A 23,513-nucleotide genomic window follows, 5' to 3' on the forward strand; every position below is an offset into this window, starting at 1 on the left:
AGACCAATCACAACAGACTGGGCCATCTGACCAATCAGAGGAGAGTAGACCAATCACAACAGACTGGACCATCTGACCAATCAGAGCAGAGCAGACCAATCACAACAGAGTAGACCAATCACAACAGACTGGGCCATCTGACCAATCAGAGCAGATTAGACCAATCACAGAAGACTGGATCATCTGGCCAATCAGAGCAGAGTAGTCCAATCACAACAGACTGGGCCATCTGACCAATCAGAGCAGAGTAGTCCAATCACAAAAGACTGGGACATCTGACCAATCAGAACAGAGTAGACCAATCACAACAGACTGGGACATCTGACCAATCAGAACAGAGTAGACCAATCACAACAGACTGGACCATCTGACCAATCAGAACAGAGTAGACCAATCACAACAGACTGGGCCATCTGACCAATCAGAGCAGAGTAGACCAATCACAACAGACTGGGCCATCTGACCATAGATATCATATATAAACGCTAGATGTCTTATGGCGCAGTCACTTCCGGCATCACCGTTCGGCCATCTTATGTCAGTGCTCTGTGCATTAAGGTGAGTGATCAGCATGCACACAAATCCTCATATCTCGCTGAAATATTGACGGATTTACAAACGGTTTGGTTTCTTACAAACGTTATTAACGTGGCTATAATTCCGAATGCTTGAACATGTATGTTATAATTTTTCATATGTATGCAGTGTATGTATGTAGTGTCATAACTACATCTCTGACGTTTATAACAAACCAAACCGTTTGAAAATCGGTAGAAAATTGGGCAAGTTATGGTTATTTAAAAGTATTTGCACCATTAAACGAGTGAGCGAGCGCACTGCCGCAAGATGGCCGCCACGTGCGGACATCGACCTCCATTGGCCAGCAGCGCGCACGAGACATCTAGCCTTTATATATGATATCTATGCATCTGACCAATCAGAGCAGAGTAGACCAATCACAACAGACTGGGCCATCTGACCAATCAGAGCAGAGTAGACCAATCACAACAGACTGGGCCATCTGACCAATCAGAACAGAGAAGACCAATCACAACAGACTGGGCCATCTGACCAATCAGAGCAGAGTAGTCCAATCACAAAAGACTGGGACATCTGACCAATCAGAACAGAGTAGACCAATCACAACAGACTGGGACATCTGACCAATCAGAACAGAGTAGACCAATCACAACAGACTGGACCATCTGACCAATCAGAACAGAGTAGACCAATCACAACAGACTGGGCCATCTGACTAATCAGAGCAGAGTAGACCAATCACAACAGACTGGGCCATCTGACCAATCAGAGCAGAGTAGACCAATCACAACAGACTGGGCCATCTGACCAATCAGAGCAGAGTAGACCAATCACAACAGACTGGGCCATCTGACCAATCAGAACAGAGTAGACTAATCACAACAGACTGGGCCATCTGACCAATCAGAACAGAGTAGACTAATCACAACAGACTGGGCCATCTGACCAATCAGAGCAGAGTAGACCAATCACAACAGACTGGGCCATCAGACCAATCAGAGCAGAGTAGACCAATCACAACAGACTGGACCATCTGACCAATCAGAGCAGAGTAGACCAATCACAACAGACTGGGCCATCTGACCAATCAGAGCAGAGTAGACCAATCACAACAGACTGGGCCATCTGACCAATCAGAACAGAGTAAACCAATCACAACAGACTGGGACATCTGACCAATCAGAACAGAGTAGACTAATCACAACAGACTGGGCCATCTGACCAATCAGAGCAGAGTAGACCAATCACAACAGACTGGGCCATCAGACCAATCAGAGCAGAGTAGACCAATCACAACAGACTGGGCCATCTGACCAATCAGAACAGAGTAAACCAATCACAACAGACTGGGTCATCTGACCAATCAGAACAAAAAATGCTCTTGGAAAGACGGGGTTTAGAGAGACTCAGGGGCGTAGTTTGTGGGGGGGTTAGGGGGGAGATAACCCCCCCAATATTTAAATCTATGCATTACAACCCCCCCAATATTTATACCATGATCACATGAAAAATATGCAGAATAATTTTTCAACCCCCCCAATGTTCAAACCAAATCTACGCCCTTGGAGAGACTGAATCCTTTGTCAAACCATTTCAGACACTGTGAGAAAAGAGGTGATGGTGCAATGTGTATTATGAGAAAATTTGAGTTTTGATCTTGATCTTTTGATGCATGTACACCTGTTGTAGGAGACCTCCAAAACAAAATTAGGAGACTTTAAAATATAGCATAATAGGGGAACTTTAATACCAAGAAGAGGCATATTACAGACTTTCATGAAAACTTATTAATGAATAAAATTAACAATTAACAATAGCCATGAAGTCTGCAAATGACCAGTCCAACTGAAATTTTTATTCTTCCTTATATTTTCCTAACTATTCCCAAAGCCCATGATCCTTGTAGTACTCAGCTCATTAATAACACCAGCAGTTTAAAGCTTTCAACTATGTCTCAAAACAAATCAATATCTTGCTGCTAATGTTTGTAAGGGGAACGTCCCGCAGAGTGCTTTTAATTTTCCCTTTCTGGATTCAGGATGAAAACGGTTTATAAATAAAGTCCAACAGATGAGAAGCCATCATGAGACAGTGGCAGCTGTGAAAGTGATTTTAACAAGTTTGAGATCGAGAAGCTTTTCTCAGCAAGTTCGAGTTTCGAGAAAAACACTCACCTTCAACTTGCCTTCACAATGAGGAAACCCATCAAGCGATGGTAGTTCACATTTCTCCTGTGCTCCGTTCAGCAAGTCTGTGCACACAGAGAGAAAGAGAGAAAAGAACATAAGCACACAATAGTCCCAAAACTACACAAATCACAGCTGAAAATCAACAAGCTTGTTCAGCACACCGGCATTCGACTGGAAGATGAATACCATCCAATTATCATACAATCCGCTCGCAAATTAACTCTGTAACACAATATTAGGGCCTCAAACCCACATAGTGATTACAAAGCATTCAAATCGTCTCAATTAAGCTGTGTTGCCTCATATGAACTGAAGAAAGCAAACTTTAACAAACCAATGTTAGCCAAGTCTTCAAGTTTTGCGTGGATGGGCCTTAATCATGAAAAACAAGCATTACACATTTGTTTGTAATTTGTGAGTAAGCCATTCCTATGTAAATGTTCCCTTTTAAGCAGATAAGAAAATGGGAAATGTATGTAAAAATGAGATTCATGAATGATTTGCACACATATTTGTTCTGCTTATGTTTCATGAAAAGGGCCCAAGGTGTGATTGGTTTAAAGCTGTTTTTATGATAAGTACATCTTGTTTATTAATGTAAACAATAAACTTGTAGCGCAAAATTTACTGCTAAATACCGTTCAGACTGAATACTACACAATGACAACTGAAAATAAACAAGCTTTTGGGCACTTGGCCGGGGAAAGAGATCAATAATTCACTTTACACGGCAAATTAAAGTGTGAAATTAACACTAGGCCCAAACACACACATCTTGCCAAGTGCAATCAAACCATCTTCAAATAAGTTCTGTTTTCGCTTTGCACTGCAAGAGGAAAGGGAAACAAACACAAGTTGCAAACTTAACCGAAGTTGCATAATACATAATGCATACATTTGATAAGGTTTATAAGGTTGATAAGATCAGGACTTACTGCCATCTTGCTACTAACAATAGCTGTTACATCATAGTTATTCTTTGTATTTTTTTTTTTTTAACGAGAAATCTACTATCTTTACTGGTTGGATCGAGCAAGCACTTTATATAACAACACAGTTTATATCTTTTAAAACAAAGTTACACCAGTGAAATCAACTAAAAGTGATGAAATAAAGCAAGGAAGTTTGTAGTTCATTACAAAATTACTTAAAATAAAGTTGCTATTTGCAAGGTTTAAAACATAAGAATACATTAAACTAAACCTTGTCAGACAGCAAAAAATTGTGTAAACTTAAGCAGTTTCCTAAGTCGTAAGTTTTGGTTAAAGGTTTTCTGGGCTGTCTTTTCGATCATCTAATTTTAAGGGTGATAAGATCATTAAAACTGATAGAATTTAGAATTTTTGCTATTACGGTACATTTTTGTTAATATTTTTGGTTTAGTTAGATTTTAGTTAATTAGCTTTTGTTTTTTGTTATTTATGAGGCACCTACGATCTATAGTGTTCAAGGACGTGTTAAAAAACAAAGTATTTTTATTACCGTTTTTGAAGCAATGTGTTTACGGTAAACATTGGACAGTCGGTGAAGCACGGCTCTGTGATCAGTAGTAAACGCTGCACCGTCTGAAATCACTGTGGGTTTGAGTCGCTTAAAACGTGCATTTGAAAAAGCAACACTTCAAAATTCTTTCCAAACATGAGAAGCATTTATGAACCTCTTGTTAAACAAAATACATCATTTAATAACATGCTTTTACTCTAAACTCACTTCATAACATCAGTTGAGTGATTGAAAACATTCTATGAGATGATATGGCTTCTTGCATAGAATAAAACGCACAACATATTATTTCACAGTATTCTATACAGTGATAAAGTCTATGTCGTTTAGCACTGAAGTATAAATATACTTTATTATCATGAAAATATCCGAGAAGGCCTGAAGAACTCAGATAAACCATATATTGTCATAGTCGTGTGTTTATTAGTCATGCTTTAATCTTCTGTTTATTCAGCTACAGTTATAGTATGATGCCCATAGAAATTTCCTGGAACGACTTGCGTTATCGTACTTCTGCGGAGCATATTTGGAGTTTCTGCGCGAGAGCGCCCTCTGGAGTTCAGATGGAGTAGCATTTACTACTGATAACAGAGCTGTGCTTCACTGACAAGCTGCGCATAAAATAATCGCAGCCTTTGCCATATCGTGTGCGGTTTCATTTCGATTAATCGTGCAGCCCTATTTCTTATAAAAACATATCTTATTTAAACCCATGAAAATGCAGAATAGCGAAAATTTATTTTTAAAACTGTTGTTCCATTATTACCTCTAAGCAGATTTTGACTCATGTCTGACAGCTGCGTTTTGTTTAACTACAATCTGCACACATCATATAAATAAATGATCATAAAAAAGGGTTGGGATGAAGACTGGAGTCATCAGCTTTTAAATAACAGTGGCACAGCTTTGTACTTTTATTTGCCCCTATAGGGAAGTTAGAAATCTAACCTCACTTTTTCCTTTCTCTCAGTCACAGTTCCTGTCAAGTCATCAAATTCCTAAATCTCCTTCCTTCTGTGAAACAACTGATATGGATTCAGTCAACAAAATTGTTATGAAAGAACCTTGGATCATGAATGCACTATTTGCGGATTCCAATCCAGGTGCTGCGGAGTAGGCACACATAATCTACTGTACAAGCAGATGTGTCTCTTTTCAAATGCAAACACGTACCCACATTCTGCAGACAAACCCTGATCCAAGTACAAACTTTCACACTTTCACGGTTTCAGTACGATCGCTCGGGTGGTCCCGGGGGTAAAGAGTAATGCTCAAGGGCATAATGGCGATAATAAAGATCAGTGACTCAAGTTACGGAGTTTAAACTGCCAAACAAAGTAGAATATCAAGGGCGTAGTTTACACAAGTATACGATGTCATCCTGCGGAGCTGCCGTTTGTAAGCGGGTTAAACATTACAATGTTTTAGGCTTAAACAGCTATTCATATCAGTTCATTTTACAGCTATTTGAGAGATTAATGGACAGTTAAATCATAATATCATAACAGAAAGAGCCACAGTGACTTGTGTAATTTAGGTTAAAGTCATATGATTCTAGCGTTAGGCTTAAATGTGACCCTGACATTTTTTTTGCCATAGATCATCTTCTCCTGTCTGTATTCTCCTGAGGAGATTTACAGGATCCATAGACGCGGGTGAAAGAAGAAGATTCTTGAAGCTTGCAGCTCAATCAAACACCATTGTTTTTACAGGAAATGGGACGAAACAGACCACAGGAAAGAAGAGAGAGGAGTGGAGAGGAGACTAGATGAAGGAGGGGAGAGGATAAGAGGGGAGACAAAATGAGAGAAGAAGAGACTAGATGAAAGGAGATGAGAGGAAAGAAGATGATGTGAAAGGCAAAGAGACAAAATGAGACGAGACAAGATGAGAGTAAAAGAGATTAGAGAAGAAAGGAGATTAGGGGAAACAAGGAAACAAAACGAGATCACATGAAAGGAGAAGAGAAAAGACAAGATGAGACTAGATGAAAGGACAGGAATCGAGATGAGATGAGATGAGATGAGAAGACGAGACGAGACAAAATTAAAGCAGAGGAATCCAGGTGAGATGAGATGATGCAAGATTAAGGGAGAGGAGAGGAATCCAGGTGAGATGAGAAGAGTTGAGATGAAATCAGATGAGAAGAGTTAAGATGAGATGTGTTGAGATGAGTTGAAGAGTTGGTACAAGATGAAAATAGAGGAAAGGAATTCAGGTGAGATGAGTTGAGACAAGTTAATAAAAGATGAAGGGAGAGGAGAGAAATACAGGCGAGTTGAGATGAGAAAAGTTGAGGATAGTTTAGAAGAGTTGAGATGAGAAGAGTTGAGAAGAGTTGAGTTGAGAAGAGTTGAAATGATAAGATTTGAGAAGAGTTGAGAAGATTTGAGTTGAGAAGAGTTGAGAACAGTTGAGATGACACGAGTTGAGAAGAGTTGAGAAGAGTTGAAATGACACGAGTTGAGGAGTTGAAATGACACGAGTTGAGAAGAGTTGAGAAGAGTTGAAATGACATGAGTTGAGAAGAGTTGAGAAGAGTTGAAATGACAGGAGTTGAGAAGAGTTGAAATGACAGGAGTTGAGAAGAGTTGAAATGACAGGAGTTGAGAAGAGTTGAGAAGAGTTGAAATGACACGAGTTGAGAAGAGTTGAGAAGAGATGAAATGACACGAGTTGAGAAGAGTTGAGAAGAGTTGAAATGACACGAGTTGAGAAGTGTTGATGGAAGATAAAAGGTGAGAGGAATCCAGGTGAGATGAGATGACTTGAGATGAGAGGAGATAAAAAGAAAGCAGGTGAGCTGAAATGCCATGATACAATATGAAAAGAGTGGAGAGGAATCTAGGTGAGATGACCTGAGATAATACAAAATGAAAGGAGGGGAAACCAGGTGAAGTGAGATGAGATAACTCAAAGTGAGATGAGAGGAAATGAAAGGAGAGAAAATCAGGTGAGATGATACGAAAAGAGTGAAATGAGACAAGTATAGACAGCAGAGCTGCATGATTCTGGATAAATTGAGAATCATGATCTTTTGGTGTAAAATGAAGATCGCGATTCTCCCACGATTTTGAAGAAGAAAAAAAAAACATTAGACGACTAGACAAAATAACATGCAAGAGGTTCTGACAAAATGTTCATTGCTTTAGTCCATTTAAAAAATTATAATTTGAACAAAATAATTCAACGAGTCAATGTCAAAAAGTCTATAATCTTTTATCCCAGTACACTTTTATCCCGTTATTTAAATGCTTGTAACATAAATAACAATAATGTGTGGTTGGATCTGATAAAGCTGCTTCATACTGTACATTTACATGGCAGCTGCTCTCTACAGACCAGCGGCAGCACGAACGCTGATTTGAATGTTGCAGCGTGACGACTGTACTTTCAAAGGTTAACCAAAGTCCCTAAAGTCTTTGGTTAAACAGTTTCACATTGCAAGCGTCAGCAGAGTGAGCAGCACGTGTTTTGACACTGCTCATATCAATGAACGAGTGCATATTGAAATCATGACGGCCGACTCTCACTCATTAACATAACATGGGCAGCGACAAAATATGTGCCATTCACACTTGCGATGTGTAACTAAGTCATAGTAGAATCATTGTCATTTAGGAATAAGATCGCGTGGGTGTTTGAATCGAGATCGAGGCCTTTTAACTATTAATCGTGCAGCTCTAATAGACAGTACAACAAGAGAGAGAACAAGAAAGAGGAGACAAAAAGAGATTTGAAGAGAGGAGACAAGTGGAGAAGAAACCAGATAAGATCAAATTAAATTAAATGAGATGATATAAGTTCAAGTTCACTTTATTTATTATTTTAAGATGAGACGAGAAGAGACAAAACTAGAAGAGAGGAAACTAGATAAGATGAAAGGAGAGAAGAAGAGAGAGAGGGAGGAGAAGAAACAAGATAAAGCGAAATGAAAGCAGATGAGATGAGATGAGAGAAGCGGAGAGGAGATAATATGAGTGTATTGGAGAAACAGAGACGAGGAGGAGAGATGCGAGAGGAGAAGAAAAGACGAGTGAAGATGAGCGAGCGGAAAAGTTCATGGGGAGGAAAGACGAGATGAGAGGAGACAAGACGAGATAAAGGGATGGGAGACAAGGACACGAACTGCAGCCATGCAAGGGTGTTAGCCATGTGATCTCCAATTATTTGATTTGCAAGGATTGGATCATCTTTCTGCTCTCTTTCTCTCCTTCATAAAGCGTAAGACATGATGGCGCTGTAGAACAATGGCTAGAGCAGCGCACATTAAGAGCTTTTCCTGTAAACGAAACAAACACCCCACCGAGGGAACACCAAACTGTAAAGGACGTACATGTCATTCACAAATCCACATCGTTTAAGGTCACATGCTAAAAGAATTTAGGCCATTTTGTGAGTCACTTGACACAAATAACCCAAAGGTCATGGGAGAAACAAACAAAATGGCTCAATTAGAGCACTAGCCGAAATATAGCTGAAAGACGGAAAAAGAGGGATGACTATGAAGAGAAGACAAAAACAAGCTGTGAAATATGTCTCTCAACACTAACTCGATCAGTTGGTTGGGTGTGTTTAACATACAAACACAATTTAAAGCTAAATTAGACCATAATTATGCCAAACAAAACCTGATCTGTTTCACATACACACCGGACATCCTCATCTACCGCAGATGGATTGTTTTGCAAGACAGAATCGATTCATATAAAGGCCCTTCCAATACATAATGAAAATCCAGGCTGAATTTGAATAAGCATACTATTTTTATTATATCTACCATATCTTTTTATGGTACTACTATTACAATATGCTTTCCGAACTGAGCATGGTAAGCATAATAAATGATTTGCAATACTGGAATATGATTTGGAGTCCCAAAACACATTGGAAGTACACAGAAAGTACACAAACATTGCTTGGATGGTGTACGGTTTTTAAAGTGTGCACCCGGGCATGCATTCTCAGGCTAATGTTACCCACAATCCCTTGCGTCACTTAATACAATTTGTTTGTGGTGGTTTTCTATTGACTTGTTCTGTTCAGATGAGATGAGAGGAAATGAGATTAGACAAGAGAGGTTGATGGCAAGGCATTCTGGGATGTGGTGACATCATCTGTACTGATATTAGCTAAACCTAATTCCAAATTTGCATGCTATCCATAGTAAACCGAATTTGATATTTAAAATAGCATGTCGCAAATCATATTTTGAACAGCTGAAAATAGTACGCCAAACATACTTATTGGCATGGCATATGGCATACTATTTCCAAGTGTGCGTGCGTTCATGTACTTTAGGCTGATATTACCCTCAATCCCTTTAGCGCTATCAAAGTTGACTAGTTTTTGATGGTTTTTGGGACCTTTTCTGTTAAAGAAAAGCATCAGGAATTCAAGATCTGACCCAAAGTTTTACAATACATAAACATAACATATAGCAAAAGAACAAAAATACATGATAAAGGGGTCTATGGTATAAAAATGCAATTTTATGCCATAGCAACGCCTCAATATTTACATACTGCCTTACTATATACTCAAAATTACTCAATATACTTTCCTCATCACCACATTAGTGCATATTTCAGACACTAGATTATAAAATTACAATCACATCATCACACGTTTCATTGTTGTTTGGCTGAGAACGTCATGCTAGACATATATCAGTAGTAGTCACACATGTTTTTTTTTCCTATCATGAACTTTATTGAACTTCCGTATTACTGTCAGGTGCAAAAACAATGATTAGCTGAGAGGGAGACAGAGAGAGAAATGGAACAATTTCTTCTGCATGTGCTGCTACATAAACAGCTGTGCTTGACACAGACTTAACATACACCCTTGTAAACAGTCTCTCATAAACACACACACACACACACACACACACACACACACACACACACACAGATGGGCGTTTTCCATCACACACTCCTCCAGGCTAGTGTGAGACCCTGCACGACAAACATAACAATCATCAAGCTGACAATAAGTGACTCTTTCAATGAGATGAAAACAGCAAGAAATTGAGGAGCGAGAGAGGAAAAGCACTCAGGAAAGCGCTCTCTCTCTCTTTTCCGCTTCAGTGAGACAAATTTCCCTCAGAGCAGCCGCGTGTGTTTGTCTCTCTCACGCCAGAAAACACACACCAAGGGCACTTCTACAGAGAGCGAATGTACAGCACTGTGTGTGTATAATCTCTGTTCTAGGCGATTTGAGGCCATTCAGTGTCCCTGCCAAGCAGGAATGGTTTTGCTGAAGCTTTCAAATGGATGTGACTCACACACGTTTAATTTTTAAATGAGGACAGATCATAGATGATTGCTGTTTAAATAAAGGTGAATCTCATGAAAACAAGTCCAGGCCACATTGCAGATACTGTATAAAGTATATATATAGAGAGAGAGACATTATTTTCATCAAAATGTTAAAAATTTGCCAAATTAAACATGGTCATTACAACAACAACCAAAAATACATCTGGAGGATTTATTTGGGCATTTGTTTATATAAAAATATATTTAGACCGCTTAAAGGAACATTCCACTTTTTTTGGAAATAGGCTCATTTTCCAACTCCCCCAGAGTTAAACAGTTGAGTTTTACCGTTTTCGAATCCATTCAGCCGAACTCCGGGTCTGGCGGTAGCACTTTTAGCATAGCTTAGCATAGATCATTGAAAATTGAAAATCACAACTTTTCATTTTTCGTCGGTCTTAGTTCACGATGTAACTACAGAAGAGGCAAGTTTTAAATGGGAGAAATATCGAAACTCTTTGGTCATTTTTTTGAGAGAGATGCTAACAGTCTAATCAGATTCAATGATCTATGCTAAGCTATGCTAAAAGTGCTACCGCCAGACCCGGAGTTCGGCTGAATGGATTCGAAAACGGTAAAACTCAACTGTTTAACTCTGGGGGAGTTGGAAAATGAGCCTATTTCCACAAAAAAAAGTGGAGTGTTCCTTTAACATAGTGATTGCTATCAGGACTTTCAAACAGCATTCAAAAAAATGTTTCTGTGAAGAATCACCTTTCATTTTCTTTAAGTAAAATATATTTTCTAAATTCTTCCTAATGATTTTGAGGTGAAACATGATCAAGCCATGTTCTTGACAGGTTACATGAACTTATAAAAGCGAACCCTACGTAAATAAATAAATAGGTAGGTAGGTATTTGGTAGAACAGCAAAGTCCAAGAAGTGAGCTCAGTAATGCTGTTTTATGACCCGGAACGGACGTTTCAAGCAACACATCCCAAAAATATATGAGGTGAAACAGTTCTGGACAGAGAAATGGGCCAAAATTACCCCACGCCGCTGCTGTAGGTCTGATTTGCAAATACAGAAAGCCTTTGGATGAAGATATTCCACAGGAAGCCTTAATTTTTCACTTTTTACATAGGGATTACTAAAACTGTAACCAGACAAACGTTTTATTTGACATTTTTTGGCCCTTATTTAAAGAGATGGTTCGGAGTAAAATCAACCTAGGGTCCTTTGCACCGTTCCATTGTGTGCTGACCATCTCTCTGAATCGGATCATCCTCCCACAGGAGAACCGTCCAACACAATGTGCCTTTCAATACCAAGCACTGATAACTATCAAATTTCGGACTACACAAGAGCTAAAGAGTCCAACAATGTGACTGACAAGACAATTAGTTACACACAAATGGAGACAACACAGAGAAAAAAAGACATGTGCTCTCTCATCAGCAACACACTGCTTCATGACACACAAAAGCATCAAAACCGACAGATGAAACTCACAAACCAGACCCTCCAGGACCACACACACACTTCCAAATACAAAACAGGAAGTACCCATCGTGGTTGGCTTGTATGGTGGGTGAGAAGAGCTTTTGCGAAAGTTGTGGTCAATATTACTGATTAAGCCAGTTCCCCAAACAGGGAAGCCATATCCGCCCTGGATGTATGAAACCAACAGCAGAAACGCTCCACAGCCAACCACGGACTCTCTGGAGACCTCCGTCACAGCAAAAACATACAGAACTGGGAACTTATGAGCAAATGTGAGAATCTGCGCTCTATGTTCAATGTCCAAATAATCCGAGCCACCAAACAATCGGAAGCTTTTCCACAACAATATGTTCAAATGACACTAATCTAGATAACAGTTTCCGAATGACAATGTTATGGGAAAACAAGTGTTAAATATTTAAAATGATCACTGTTATGTAGGGATAAATGATATTAGTACTATAGTTTTTTTTTTTATTATCAGAATTGGTTTATCTTGATTGAGTTCTGTTTCACTTTTAGAGTATTTCAAACAACTGATTTAACTTGTAATATTTGAGTTTTCATTCATTCATTCAGTCAAAAATCTTAACTTTTAATATCACCCATCTATCACTTACAACACGAAAATAATGATCGGCTAGAATTTTCATATTGGAAACCTTAAGTGGTAGAAAAGAGACAAAAAGAAAACCAAACTAGAATTTGGGTCAGATGTTATCTGAAGAAAGTGATAAAACTTGAAGTTAAGCTGATCGAGTTTTCACGTAAAAATCGCTTAGAAAAGTAGCAGGAAATAACATCTGAGGTATCATTCACATCTGTTTAGCAAACGTGTGGGATGAATTCATTTTTAAACTTGGTGTTAGAGAATAGCATTAAAGCATTAAATAAAGGGCCGTTCACACCAAGGACGATAGGAATCAGCCAATCAGAAACCACCAACTTTAAAGAGCTCGAGCATTTAAAGCGGCAGATGCCGTAACTGTAGCAGTATAACTGTGGATGCTAATATAGTTATCTTTATAGTTAGCATTCTTGGTATGAACAGGCCTTAACTCTAACTTTAGCTCTGTCTCTTCTTGCTAGCAAGGATGAACGTGGTCTTTGTGCTATTGTTCTTAGCCTGCAAGTGTTTAGCTTATTAATTACACGTTGGCCTTGCGTCCACCAGCGGCATCTACGGGCACAATGAAGCCAGCCATTCTGTTTGCTAACAGTGGGTATCTCTGTCTGTGTCTCTCCTTCTCCTTCACTCTCCGAGGAGTCAAGAGCCAGAACCGCAGAGCGTGCCAGCGGCGTCATTTCAACAGCGTCCAGAGAGACGGTAACAGACACCGCTGGCGCAAACAAACGCACACACATAGACACACAAGACACGGGCCGCACGAACACCTGGGCTCTCTTCGCTGCTGGCACGCGATGCCGATAACCTCTGAGAAAGAGAGAAAGCCTGGGTGAAACGTGCTATGTTTGGTTAGATAACATCGGCGGGCGTCGGTTCAACGGTTTTAATCGGGTGGATCCGCAGACGCAGATGTGAGATAATGCCAAAGCAGGTCTGATGTTATCCTGAAAGTGGAGATAGTGGAAAACAAACATTTACATAATTACAGGTGTCAAGTGTGTCAATTTTGAGCTAGCACTAAACAGTTTTTCCAATTCACTTCCAAAGTCGTCTGTCAAACATTCATTAAAATTGAGTAAAAATGGTTTTAGCTTGTGTTGACCTTGCTGCTTTGAACATAAGTTCTTTTCTAGCATCAGTTTGTTGTGACTTATCAGATTAATTGTTGCAGATATAATACGCTAATCCAACTCTGACACATGTGAAAGAGACAACAATGAGAATCCTACACAAGAAAAAAGGACAACGTTCACATTTTTTAAAAATGATAATGAAGGAAATATAAACGTAGAAAATAGCTGGCTGAATATTTGGAAAAATAACAGGGTCTTTTAATGTAACTAGGTTATCTTTCTACGCTGAAAGTAATATTTTCTATTCTTTCTGGGATAACTACAAGCTTCAGTTTGTAGTGACAAACATTATTATTCATATGAAAATGAATAATAATGCTAAGATAACATGCAGCTAGAACTATGAATGCTCCCAAAACAAACTCAACAAATAGATTCGGTCTCTCTGATCTCATAATAAAGTTGTTCAGCCAATCAGAAAACAGATTCAATCGTACGTTGTAGGGCTGCACGGAAAAAAAACTGACATTGTGAGATATACAGTATATTGCGATATGAACAACAACAAAAAATATTCACAAGATGACTTGAATAGCTCTTTTTGGAAAGAATGAATCATTCTAGAATTATTGGGGTGATTTTGCATAGAATACGCATAGAAAATAATCAACAAATTACAAGCATAGATAAATACAATAGAACAAAGACACAAATCAAATAAACAGTGCTTTGTGTTTTTCAGGTAAGACTAACAGCATTCATGTACAGAAATTGAATAATCAAATTCACTATAAATTAAATATAATAAATTTTTGTTACAGCTTCAAAAGTGATTTTGTCTTATTCTTTTGTTGTTTGATTAACATCAATGACAGACGGCAGCAGGAATATTATGCTGCTGTCACTTTGTACGTTCACGTGAGCCATATTTGACCGTGTTCACAAGGGTACCAGCCGAGATGGGCGTCTTGACGTAATTTTGCTTGTATATGTCCATTCAAGCACAAATAGACGCGAAAGAGAACGGAATTCGATGTTTGCGTTCAGAATTGACTATCGCGGCTGCGCACATCATGATATCGATGTCAACTGAGAGTAAAAACAAAACAAAAACAAAAACCTTCAAACGCCGCAACAAAGACACTGCTGGGAAACAGCACTTTTGAGGTTAACGGCAGGTGACCTACGGACAAAAAACCCTTCAAAACTCTTTTTTTTTCTTCAAACATTAAATGCACCCATTTAGAGGAACCCGGCAAGAACGAGCAGAAGGCGAATGTTCTCATGTGTGGGTGCAAGAGTTCACACGTACATTCACCGTTTTACAGTTCCAACATGAAGACCACAATGAGTCTTTGTGTGGGCCTTTCAGACGGTATTGCTTAGATTTGTCATCATGTTGATGGACTATAAAGAGTCGTTTGATAGCTTTGAAAAGCAGGACTTTTCTTTCATTTCTTCACTAGCTGCCAGGCCCCACTCGGTCACTCGTCAGGGAATAATAGCGCTTTAGAGAGCTTGGGACTGCAAGTAAAGATTGAAGCTGCTGTCATCCTGAACTATGACTTACATCTGAAAATGTTGGTTTGAGTTCTCAAAAACATCTATAGCTATGTTTCTATCACCCTGTTTTAATGCGCATTTTGAAGTATCGCATCAGAAACGAGTGATGGAAACGGCAAATTTTGAAAAAAAAAAAATCCCTTAACTCGACAAAAGTTTTTACGCTAGTACGAATAATGGGAGATGGAAACGCAAAAAAAAAAAAAATCGGCTGTTTCCGCTGATGGTGTTTTTTTTTACTGTTGGTTACTAGGTTACCAATACCACCGTCATCCGCTCAAACAATTTGATGGAAACGCACCTGATTCGTTTCTTGCGAACTTTGAAAAGATTCGCTTCACGTTTGGTTGGAAATCCAGCTTATGGCATGTCAACCGTGTCCGGTAGTCTTAAAAGATCTGGTCTGTTAAGAAAACGGACCTAAAATTACATTTCAACACTTTGCTGACACATTAGAAAACTCACCGTTATAAAACTAGCGTCTTCTAGGTGGTTTTAGCGTGTAGGATTTCCTGGTTGTTTTAAAGTGTTGTACAGAAGAGTGTTCATTATTTAATCTAGTGTGTTGTTTTGTGGATGCTAGCGTGAAATGGATGGTTCTAGTGAATTGCTACACTGTAAAAAATGATTCCGCATTTTAGTTGTTTCAATGTAATTTTGTAAGTTGATACAACTTGTGGTTTCTGAATTTGTTAATTCAACTTAACATGTTAAGTTTTCACTGTCTCAACTAGTCTGCAAGTTGACATAACTAGAGTATTTGCCGCCTCAACTTAAAAACATATGCTGAACCAGTAAGGTTAGTTCTCGTTATTTATCGCGAGATGAGATCACGTGAAGCGCGAAACAAACAGGTCTCTCGCCTTGACTCCTTCATCGGCCATTGCTGGAGAGTTTATCGCAGATGATTTAATTCTTCCACTTTCATCAAATATGGTAAGTAAATATTCGTTAATATGATGTAATAACTTGTAAAATGACATATGAAGTAATCATCCATGTATTGTTCAATATCAACGTTTTTAGATCACATTGGACCGTTGCTAATCCAGTTTTGCCAGTTTAACGTTACATATATATATATATATATATATATATATATATATATATATATATATATATATATAGTTAAACTGACAAAACTGGCATAGCCGTGCTGAATATATATTATGTGAGAGAGACTGATAGCCTAGAGAGCGGGAAATGCATGTCGTGAAAAATAACGTATTTCTACCATGTTTGTTCACTCTCATGTTCAAGTTATTTGCGCCAAAATCAGCAAGTCTAATCACCATTCAGGCAAAGCAGCGTCGACGCGTGAGTAACGTTACGACAACAACGAGCTGACAAATAATGTAACGTTAATTTAATGTAAAACTGTGTGAGTGGTGCGGCAGGATTATCAGAATCCTCCGGTGTTCGAGATGGACGCTCCATAACTGAAAAGTTGTTGTACAGCTGTCTAGTTTTACTTATTAAATGTCGAACTTAAAAGACTGTGGTCAGTTATGTTTAGTTTATTGTGGGAGATTATGTAACTATAGCAACCGCTTAACCGTCGCAGTGTTTTCCCCAGAACTAGTGAAATGCTTAGCAGCTAATACTGTCCTAATAAGGTCTTAATAGTAATGTCAATAAATATATATCCACAAATTTGGTGATAAACCATTATTGATCTAGTCTTGATCTTGATTGTGTATGTGCACTCGGTTTATTAAATGTTAGTTGACTTAATTGTTCTTTTCTTTTACCCTTGACCAATAAAGTGGAGCAGCAAGTTCTGTTTTTTCAAGACAACCAATGAACGCATTGTCAGAAGGCACTACAAGCTGAAGCACTGCCATCGTGTAAGTAACTGTCTGCTTCCCTGTATCTATAAAGACTGTGTCTGTTCATTTAGAACTGAGTTTGCTCTAAAAAAAAACATTTGTCCAGGGACCATACACAATCTGTCCAGTTCTGTGCTGCAGCTTTTACGTTGAACTGTGATCTTTATGCTTTCTCAGAGACCTGTGGCATTACAGGCAGACAGGAGAGTTAAAAAAGGATCCTCCAGTATCTGATATGGAAAAAGAGGTGGCCGGTTCTTTTTTTGTGAGAGACAGGTAAAGTCCTACACTGCTGAAAATGGTGTTTAGATGAATATGTAGATATATTATTTTGCAGTGTTTTTTAACATGCTGCTGTTATGTTTGTGTCATTTAATATTAGTTTAGATCAGTGCAGAATTCAACATGCTAATTTCACTGGACCTGAGCAAGTCCTTTTATGAGGGTCTTGACTGGCATCTACCAAAAGTGTTGTGTCTACCGTTCAAGCGCTTTGCTGACATTGCTGAAATGAGGACCATAATCCACAGCCTAGATAAAAATGTAAGTACATATATTTCTACTGTACTTTTTTCATAAACATTATGGGCACTTCCTTTCTTGCCATTTCTGTTGTCGTGCATATTTTTTTATTAGTGCTGCAAAATATTGAAGAAAAAAGTAATATGTCATATGCGTCATATGCGGCCGATAATATGCGTATTAAAAATAAATTAAAATTAGTCACCTTCTAGTCAATCATTTTATAATGACATATTAAGTTTTATCTTTGATAATCAAAATTACATTTTGGAAGAAAAAAGTCCCCTGTGAAATCAATTTCTTTAGGCCTTAAAATATTGTAGCTTGATTGTAACATTTTATAATGCTTCATTTAGTGTACAGATGCAAAATGCCTCCGTTTATTCACAGTGTATAGTATTTGACCTAAGTCTCTCAGTTTAAAGGTTTTTTACAGGATAGTTCATTAAAAAATGAAAGTTCTCTCATCAATTACTCGCCCTCATATTGTTCCAAGCCTGTAAGACCTTTAATCTTCTTCGGAACACTAAATAAGACTTGGTGTACTCATGTTGTGTTTAAGTGGTTGAGCTTCAGTCATGGCTGGACTGGCCATTGGGCATACCGGGCAAATGCCCGGTGGGCCGACGTGCTTTTTGGGCCGATATATCTCATACTCATACTTTTTTTTTTTTAACGGCCCATAAAATTTGTACATCTGCGGCCCATTCGTTTTGTTTTGTTTTGCTTAATTGGCGGCGCTGGGTTTGTGCCGGTTTAATGCATTGGTCAAAGTCAGTGTTCGTTTTTTTTTTCTGACAGACCAGCCCATGAAACACGTAGATCAGCGGCCCATTGGCTCTTTTCTTGATTGACACTGGGCTGGCCCAATCACAACTTTAAACGAGTGAGCGAGCGTGCAGCAGTGTCAGTGTGTATCTGTCAAAATAGTCAGCGAGATGGAGAAGAAACGCAAGGAATGTGCAGAGAAATAGCGTGAAAAAATAGAACTAGGCCATTAAAGCAGACACTGTAAACTGTGTCAAAATATATGTTTTCTGCCCTTCATCAGCTCCTGTGTGGCAGATGATGATAGTGAGGACGGAGGATCAGGAGAGAGATGAGAGAGTGTAGAGTCCGCGTTAAGCAGCATTACTTTCAAAACACTTAGGCCATGTCATGAGTGTAGATTATTTCCACATCTGCATAGTTGACGATTACCGCAATTCACTAGAAATTTAATAAGAGGCGTTTGTAAACCATGTTTTCCGCCAAAATAAAAGCTTGATGCAGTTTGCGTCAAAATAAAAGATCATGTGCTTATCTCTTTCAAATATAGAAATTGGTACAACACTAATTATGAAAGTTCCCTTTATTTTTTAGTGCATTTGTTTTACAAAATATGGCTATTACTGTCATTGGATTAATATTATAACTATTATTATGTAGTAGGTGTAATGTAAATAGACACTAATAGACCAACTAAAAGAGGTTTGAATTTTTCTTTGTTTAATTTGCACACTGAATATGGGTTGGAGCTTTTAATTTTGAACTCTCAAAGTGCACCAGATTGATGAATTTAACATTAAAATGCAAAAAAAAATCTCACGGGGGAGCATGCCCTCGAACCCCCCTAGAAGGAACGGGGTCATACCACCATAGTTTTAACAAAAAATGCTGTAAGAAACACTTGTATTGCTATGCCAGAGCCACTTATAGCTTGTTTTAGGATTCACCACTGTGGAGTTATAGTTCAACTGTATTAATAAATATCAAATTTGGACTTATTTCATCTGTTAACTCTCACTCGTTCCTATACTCACCCATTACTTGGCATTAGTGGTTTTAATTAATAGGAGTTGGTATGCATAATTAAGGTCGTGCAAAGATGGGTGGTGTTTATGATCATATAGTGGGCCGGTCTGGGCAAAAATGCCCGGGCCGATTTTTTGTCCCAGTCCAGCCCTGGCTTCAGTGTTGTATGTGTGAAAGCACATTTTGAAGTTTGTCATTTTTTAATACCGCACACAGATTCCGAAGAAGACATGATCGGGGCATGACTCTTGGAATCATCACAGTGGTGGAAGATGTGATAGACCCAATTCCATGCAACTCTAGTGATGTGGCCCTTGTAATTGAGGAAGCAGTTGTTCTGCGAGGATTTGGTGACATACAAATGACATTGCTTTATGCTCTCAACATAAACTACCCCAGAAAACACCGAATACACTTTCGAGGTGATTCATGAACATTGGAGCTGATACCTGCAGTGCAAGAGTGCACTCTCTTAAAAATACATTGTTGAATTAAAGATGTTGTTGAGGTAAGGTATGTATTTCTATAAAGAGCCTGTGTTTTCATAAGTATTTTTTTGTTTACCCATGTTTTTACAAGTTCTCTGCATCAAGGGCCTGACATCATTTTCATTGTTTAACTTTGTTTAATTTTACTTGGCTAAAACATATATTAAGATTTCATGTGGTTTAAAGTTATTTCACAGTTAAAGAGGTATTATTAATGTGAAAAATCTTAAAGTGTTAGTTTAACCTAAATTAAAATTATTTTGTTAGATGTTAGATCTCATGTTGCTCCAAACCTAAAAGACCTTTGTTTATCTTTGAAACATAAATTAAAATATTTTTTTAAATGAAATCTTTGATCTTTCTGTCCCTCCTTTGACATCCTACTCAACTAGCACTTTCAAGGTCCAGAAAAGACATCCTTAAAGTAATCCAAGTGACGTCAGTGGTTTATGTATTTGTTTACATGCAGCAGTGTCAGCTTTCGCGTCGACACAAGAATCATGTGCTGCTATGTTCTTGTAAACATTTGATGGAGAAAACTATTTGATAAATAAAATGGAATGAAACACTGACAATGCTTCATAAAACTTAGGTTAAACCACTGGAGTCACTTGGATTACTTTAAGGATGTCTTTTCTGGACCTTGAAAGTGCTAGTTGCTTAGGCTGTCAAAGGAGGGCCAGAAAGCTCACCGATTTTATTAAAAAGATCTTCATTTTTCTACCAACAATGGAAAGTATTAACAGGTATTAACAGGTGAGCAACTTTTTTTTGTGTGAACTGAGACTTTAAGATTTTTCACATAAATATACCCCCTTAACTGTGAAATAACTTTAAAACACATGAAATCTTAATATATGTTTTAGCCAAGTAAAAATTAAAAAAATTAAGCAATGAGAATGCATGTCAGGCCATCAATGCTGAAAACTTGTACAAACATGAAAAAAATCCCACATTTTTCAAATACATTTTTATCTTTAAACTTCATGCAGTTGTGATATAATTGTATTCCTTTGAATATGTTAACAGTTTATTCTTAACATTTATTGATTTGTAAGGAACAATAAAACCATTTGTATGGAAAAATCTGTTATTTATTTGGTTGAGTGTGCTATATTGCAAGTTGAGAAAATATGCTAAATTAAGTTCAATGAACATACACTTTAGTACAGATAACTTGAAAATGTAAGTTATCGTATTTCAACTAATATTTAGAAGTCCAGGTAACTTGAACATGTAAGTTATTGTATTTCAACTAATCTTTACAAGTCCAGGTAACTTGAAAATGTAAGTTATCGTATTTCAACTAATATTTAGAAGTCCAGGTAACTTGAACATGTAAGTTATTGTATTTCAACTAATCTTTACAAGTCCAGGTAACTTGAAAATGTAAGTTATCGTATTTCAACTAATATTTAGAAGTCCAGGTAACTTGAAAATGTAAGTTATTGTATTTCAACTAATCTTTACAAGTCCAGGTAACTTGAAATAAGTTGTTGGCTCAACTATTTTAACTATGTCAACTAAACTTTTTAAGTTGAACATACTTAGTAGATTAAGTCAATAAAACTTAACTGAGTCAAAGCAAAAAAATAACTAAAAAATGTAAGTTGAGTGAACAAATTTTTTTTTACAGTGTATGTAGTTGCTACTCTGTTCTTGGTCATTTTAAGGGCCGTTTACACCAAGGATGATAACTATAACAGTGACTATAACTATAAAGTTTTATAAAGCTAATTCTATGAGAATAGGGTAGTCCACACCACAACTATAATAATAAAAAATCAAAATTTCATATGAATTAAGTATGAAAAAAATGAAGTATGAAGGCCTACCCTGATATACCGCCACTGGGGCGTAAGCAGATCATACAAAAACGTACAAATGAGATCGTACAAATTCTAATTAGACACCAATTCGAAAAAATGTAAAACAGTTATGAACTGCAATGAGACTGTTGTTTGTTCACATATCTAACCCCAAATATGATAGTGATGCTTGACTTGACGGTTTATAATGGCAAAAGAGCTAAATTATTTATGCACTGCGCAATTTTTGCAAATCAAGTTAGCATTGACAGGACAGTGTGTGTTACATAACACCACACCATATCCATCACATACTGTAATTTTAACCTCCCTTTGCTGCTTAATGTGCCTTAAAGCAGTTTAACTCAGTCTGAGACATAAACAAAGGTTGTCACCAGAAGTGTCATCGCAGCGGTCTGTCACAAAAGCAGTCAGAAAGAGAGAGAGTTAGCGATATCCAGCCACTGTCAAGCGCCACATGACTCAACAGGGGTTTGGCCTATATTAAGCACAGTGAGTCAGAGGCGATGGATCACATCCGCACACACACCCCAAGTCGAGCGACAGAGAAATCACACACATACAACCTTTACGGAAAAGCACAGAGGCGGTACCAGGTTACAGCGAATGCATCAGATGGTAATACCATGGTATTTTGATATAAGCATGGATCTAAATGATTACCATATGTTTTACATGTTACCTCATGGTACTTCAAAGAACACCATTGTAGGTTTCCCAAAAACATGGTATTACAGTGGTACTACAACTGTAAATGCACAAAAATAGCATTACTGTGGTAACTGTCCAAAAAACATTCCAAAAACCATCAATCATGGTATTACTGTACATGCACAAGAAAACATGGTATTGGTGTAGTAAATATCCAAAGACAATGGCAATGGAACTGTACACATAGAAAAACATGATGTTACTGTGGTAAATGCCTAAAGACAGTATTACCATTGTACATGCTAATATACAGTAGTGGTAAATGTCCAATGGTAAACCATTGTATTTCAGTTGTACATGAACAAAAAAAACATGGAATTACTGTGGTAAATGTCCAGAAACATTGTATTACCATTGTACATATTCAAAAAACACAGTATTACTGTGGCACATGTCAGAAAAACATATGAAATATGATACTTATGAAAACTAACAACTGCAACCATAGTTCAACTATAGTATTTGTAGTGAAACCAAGAAACATGGCCACTAGAGTTTAACTATAATAACGCCATGGTTCATTTTCATGTTCTAAAACATGGTATTACTGTGTAAAATGTACAAAATGATATTGATACCCTTAAGCAATGCCTGTGATGTTACCAGTACAGACTGTGATAGTATGGTACAGTGATTGCAACAGATGGTAATACCATTATACTTTTTGGTATATTCAATACAACCAACTGATAGAGAATACCATAGTTTTACCATGGCAGATGTCCAAATAACCACAGCATTACATTTACATCAGTAATCAACAACAGTCTCCCAGATGACATTGTGCCAACAGAATACACACACTGCCAGATTATAATCAAATTTTAAGTCTACCAAGACAAACTACGCTTTGGTGACAAATTCAAGCTACATTAACTCTCAGCTCTGTCAATACAACCTGAAACAACACTACATCAGCGGATTGATAAACACAGACGTAGTAAAAATCAACTAGCGTAACTGTAACCCATAAAAAACACCTAAGCGGAACCTCATTGAGGAACACATGATCGTAAAGAAAATTATTTCTACTTTTAATGAACACATAAAAATGGACAAAGCAAAGCCCCATCTTACATT

The 23,513-nt window shown here is 37.7% G+C and overlaps 1 protein-coding gene and 1 long non-coding RNA gene across 2 annotated transcripts in view; one reads left to right on the forward strand and one right to left on the reverse strand.

Annotated features, from left to right (window-relative positions):
• Positions 1–23,513, reverse strand: part of mgat5 (alpha-1,6-mannosylglycoprotein 6-beta-N-acetylglucosaminyltransferase) — a 68,989-nt gene that overhangs the window by 28,687 nt on the left and 16,789 nt on the right. Inside the window, exon 4 of the mRNA XM_084118051.1 lies at positions 2,715–2,791. Coding sequence (XP_083974177.1) covers positions 2,715–2,791 — 77 coding nt within the window. The remainder of the gene's footprint in view (positions 1–2,714; positions 2,792–23,513) is intronic.
• LOC311085560 lies at positions 15,867–21,686 on the forward strand. Its single transcript, XR_014606870.1, has 5 exons — positions 15,867–16,196; positions 17,027–17,107; positions 17,267–17,365; positions 17,472–17,632; positions 19,622–21,686. It is a non-coding gene; the product is annotated as an uncharacterized lncRNA (long non-coding RNA).

This window comes from Abramis brama, assembly GCF_963993115.1.
Source record: "Abramis brama genome assembly, chromosome: 6".
NCBI lineage: Eukaryota > Metazoa > Chordata > Actinopteri > Cypriniformes > Leuciscidae > Abramis > Abramis brama.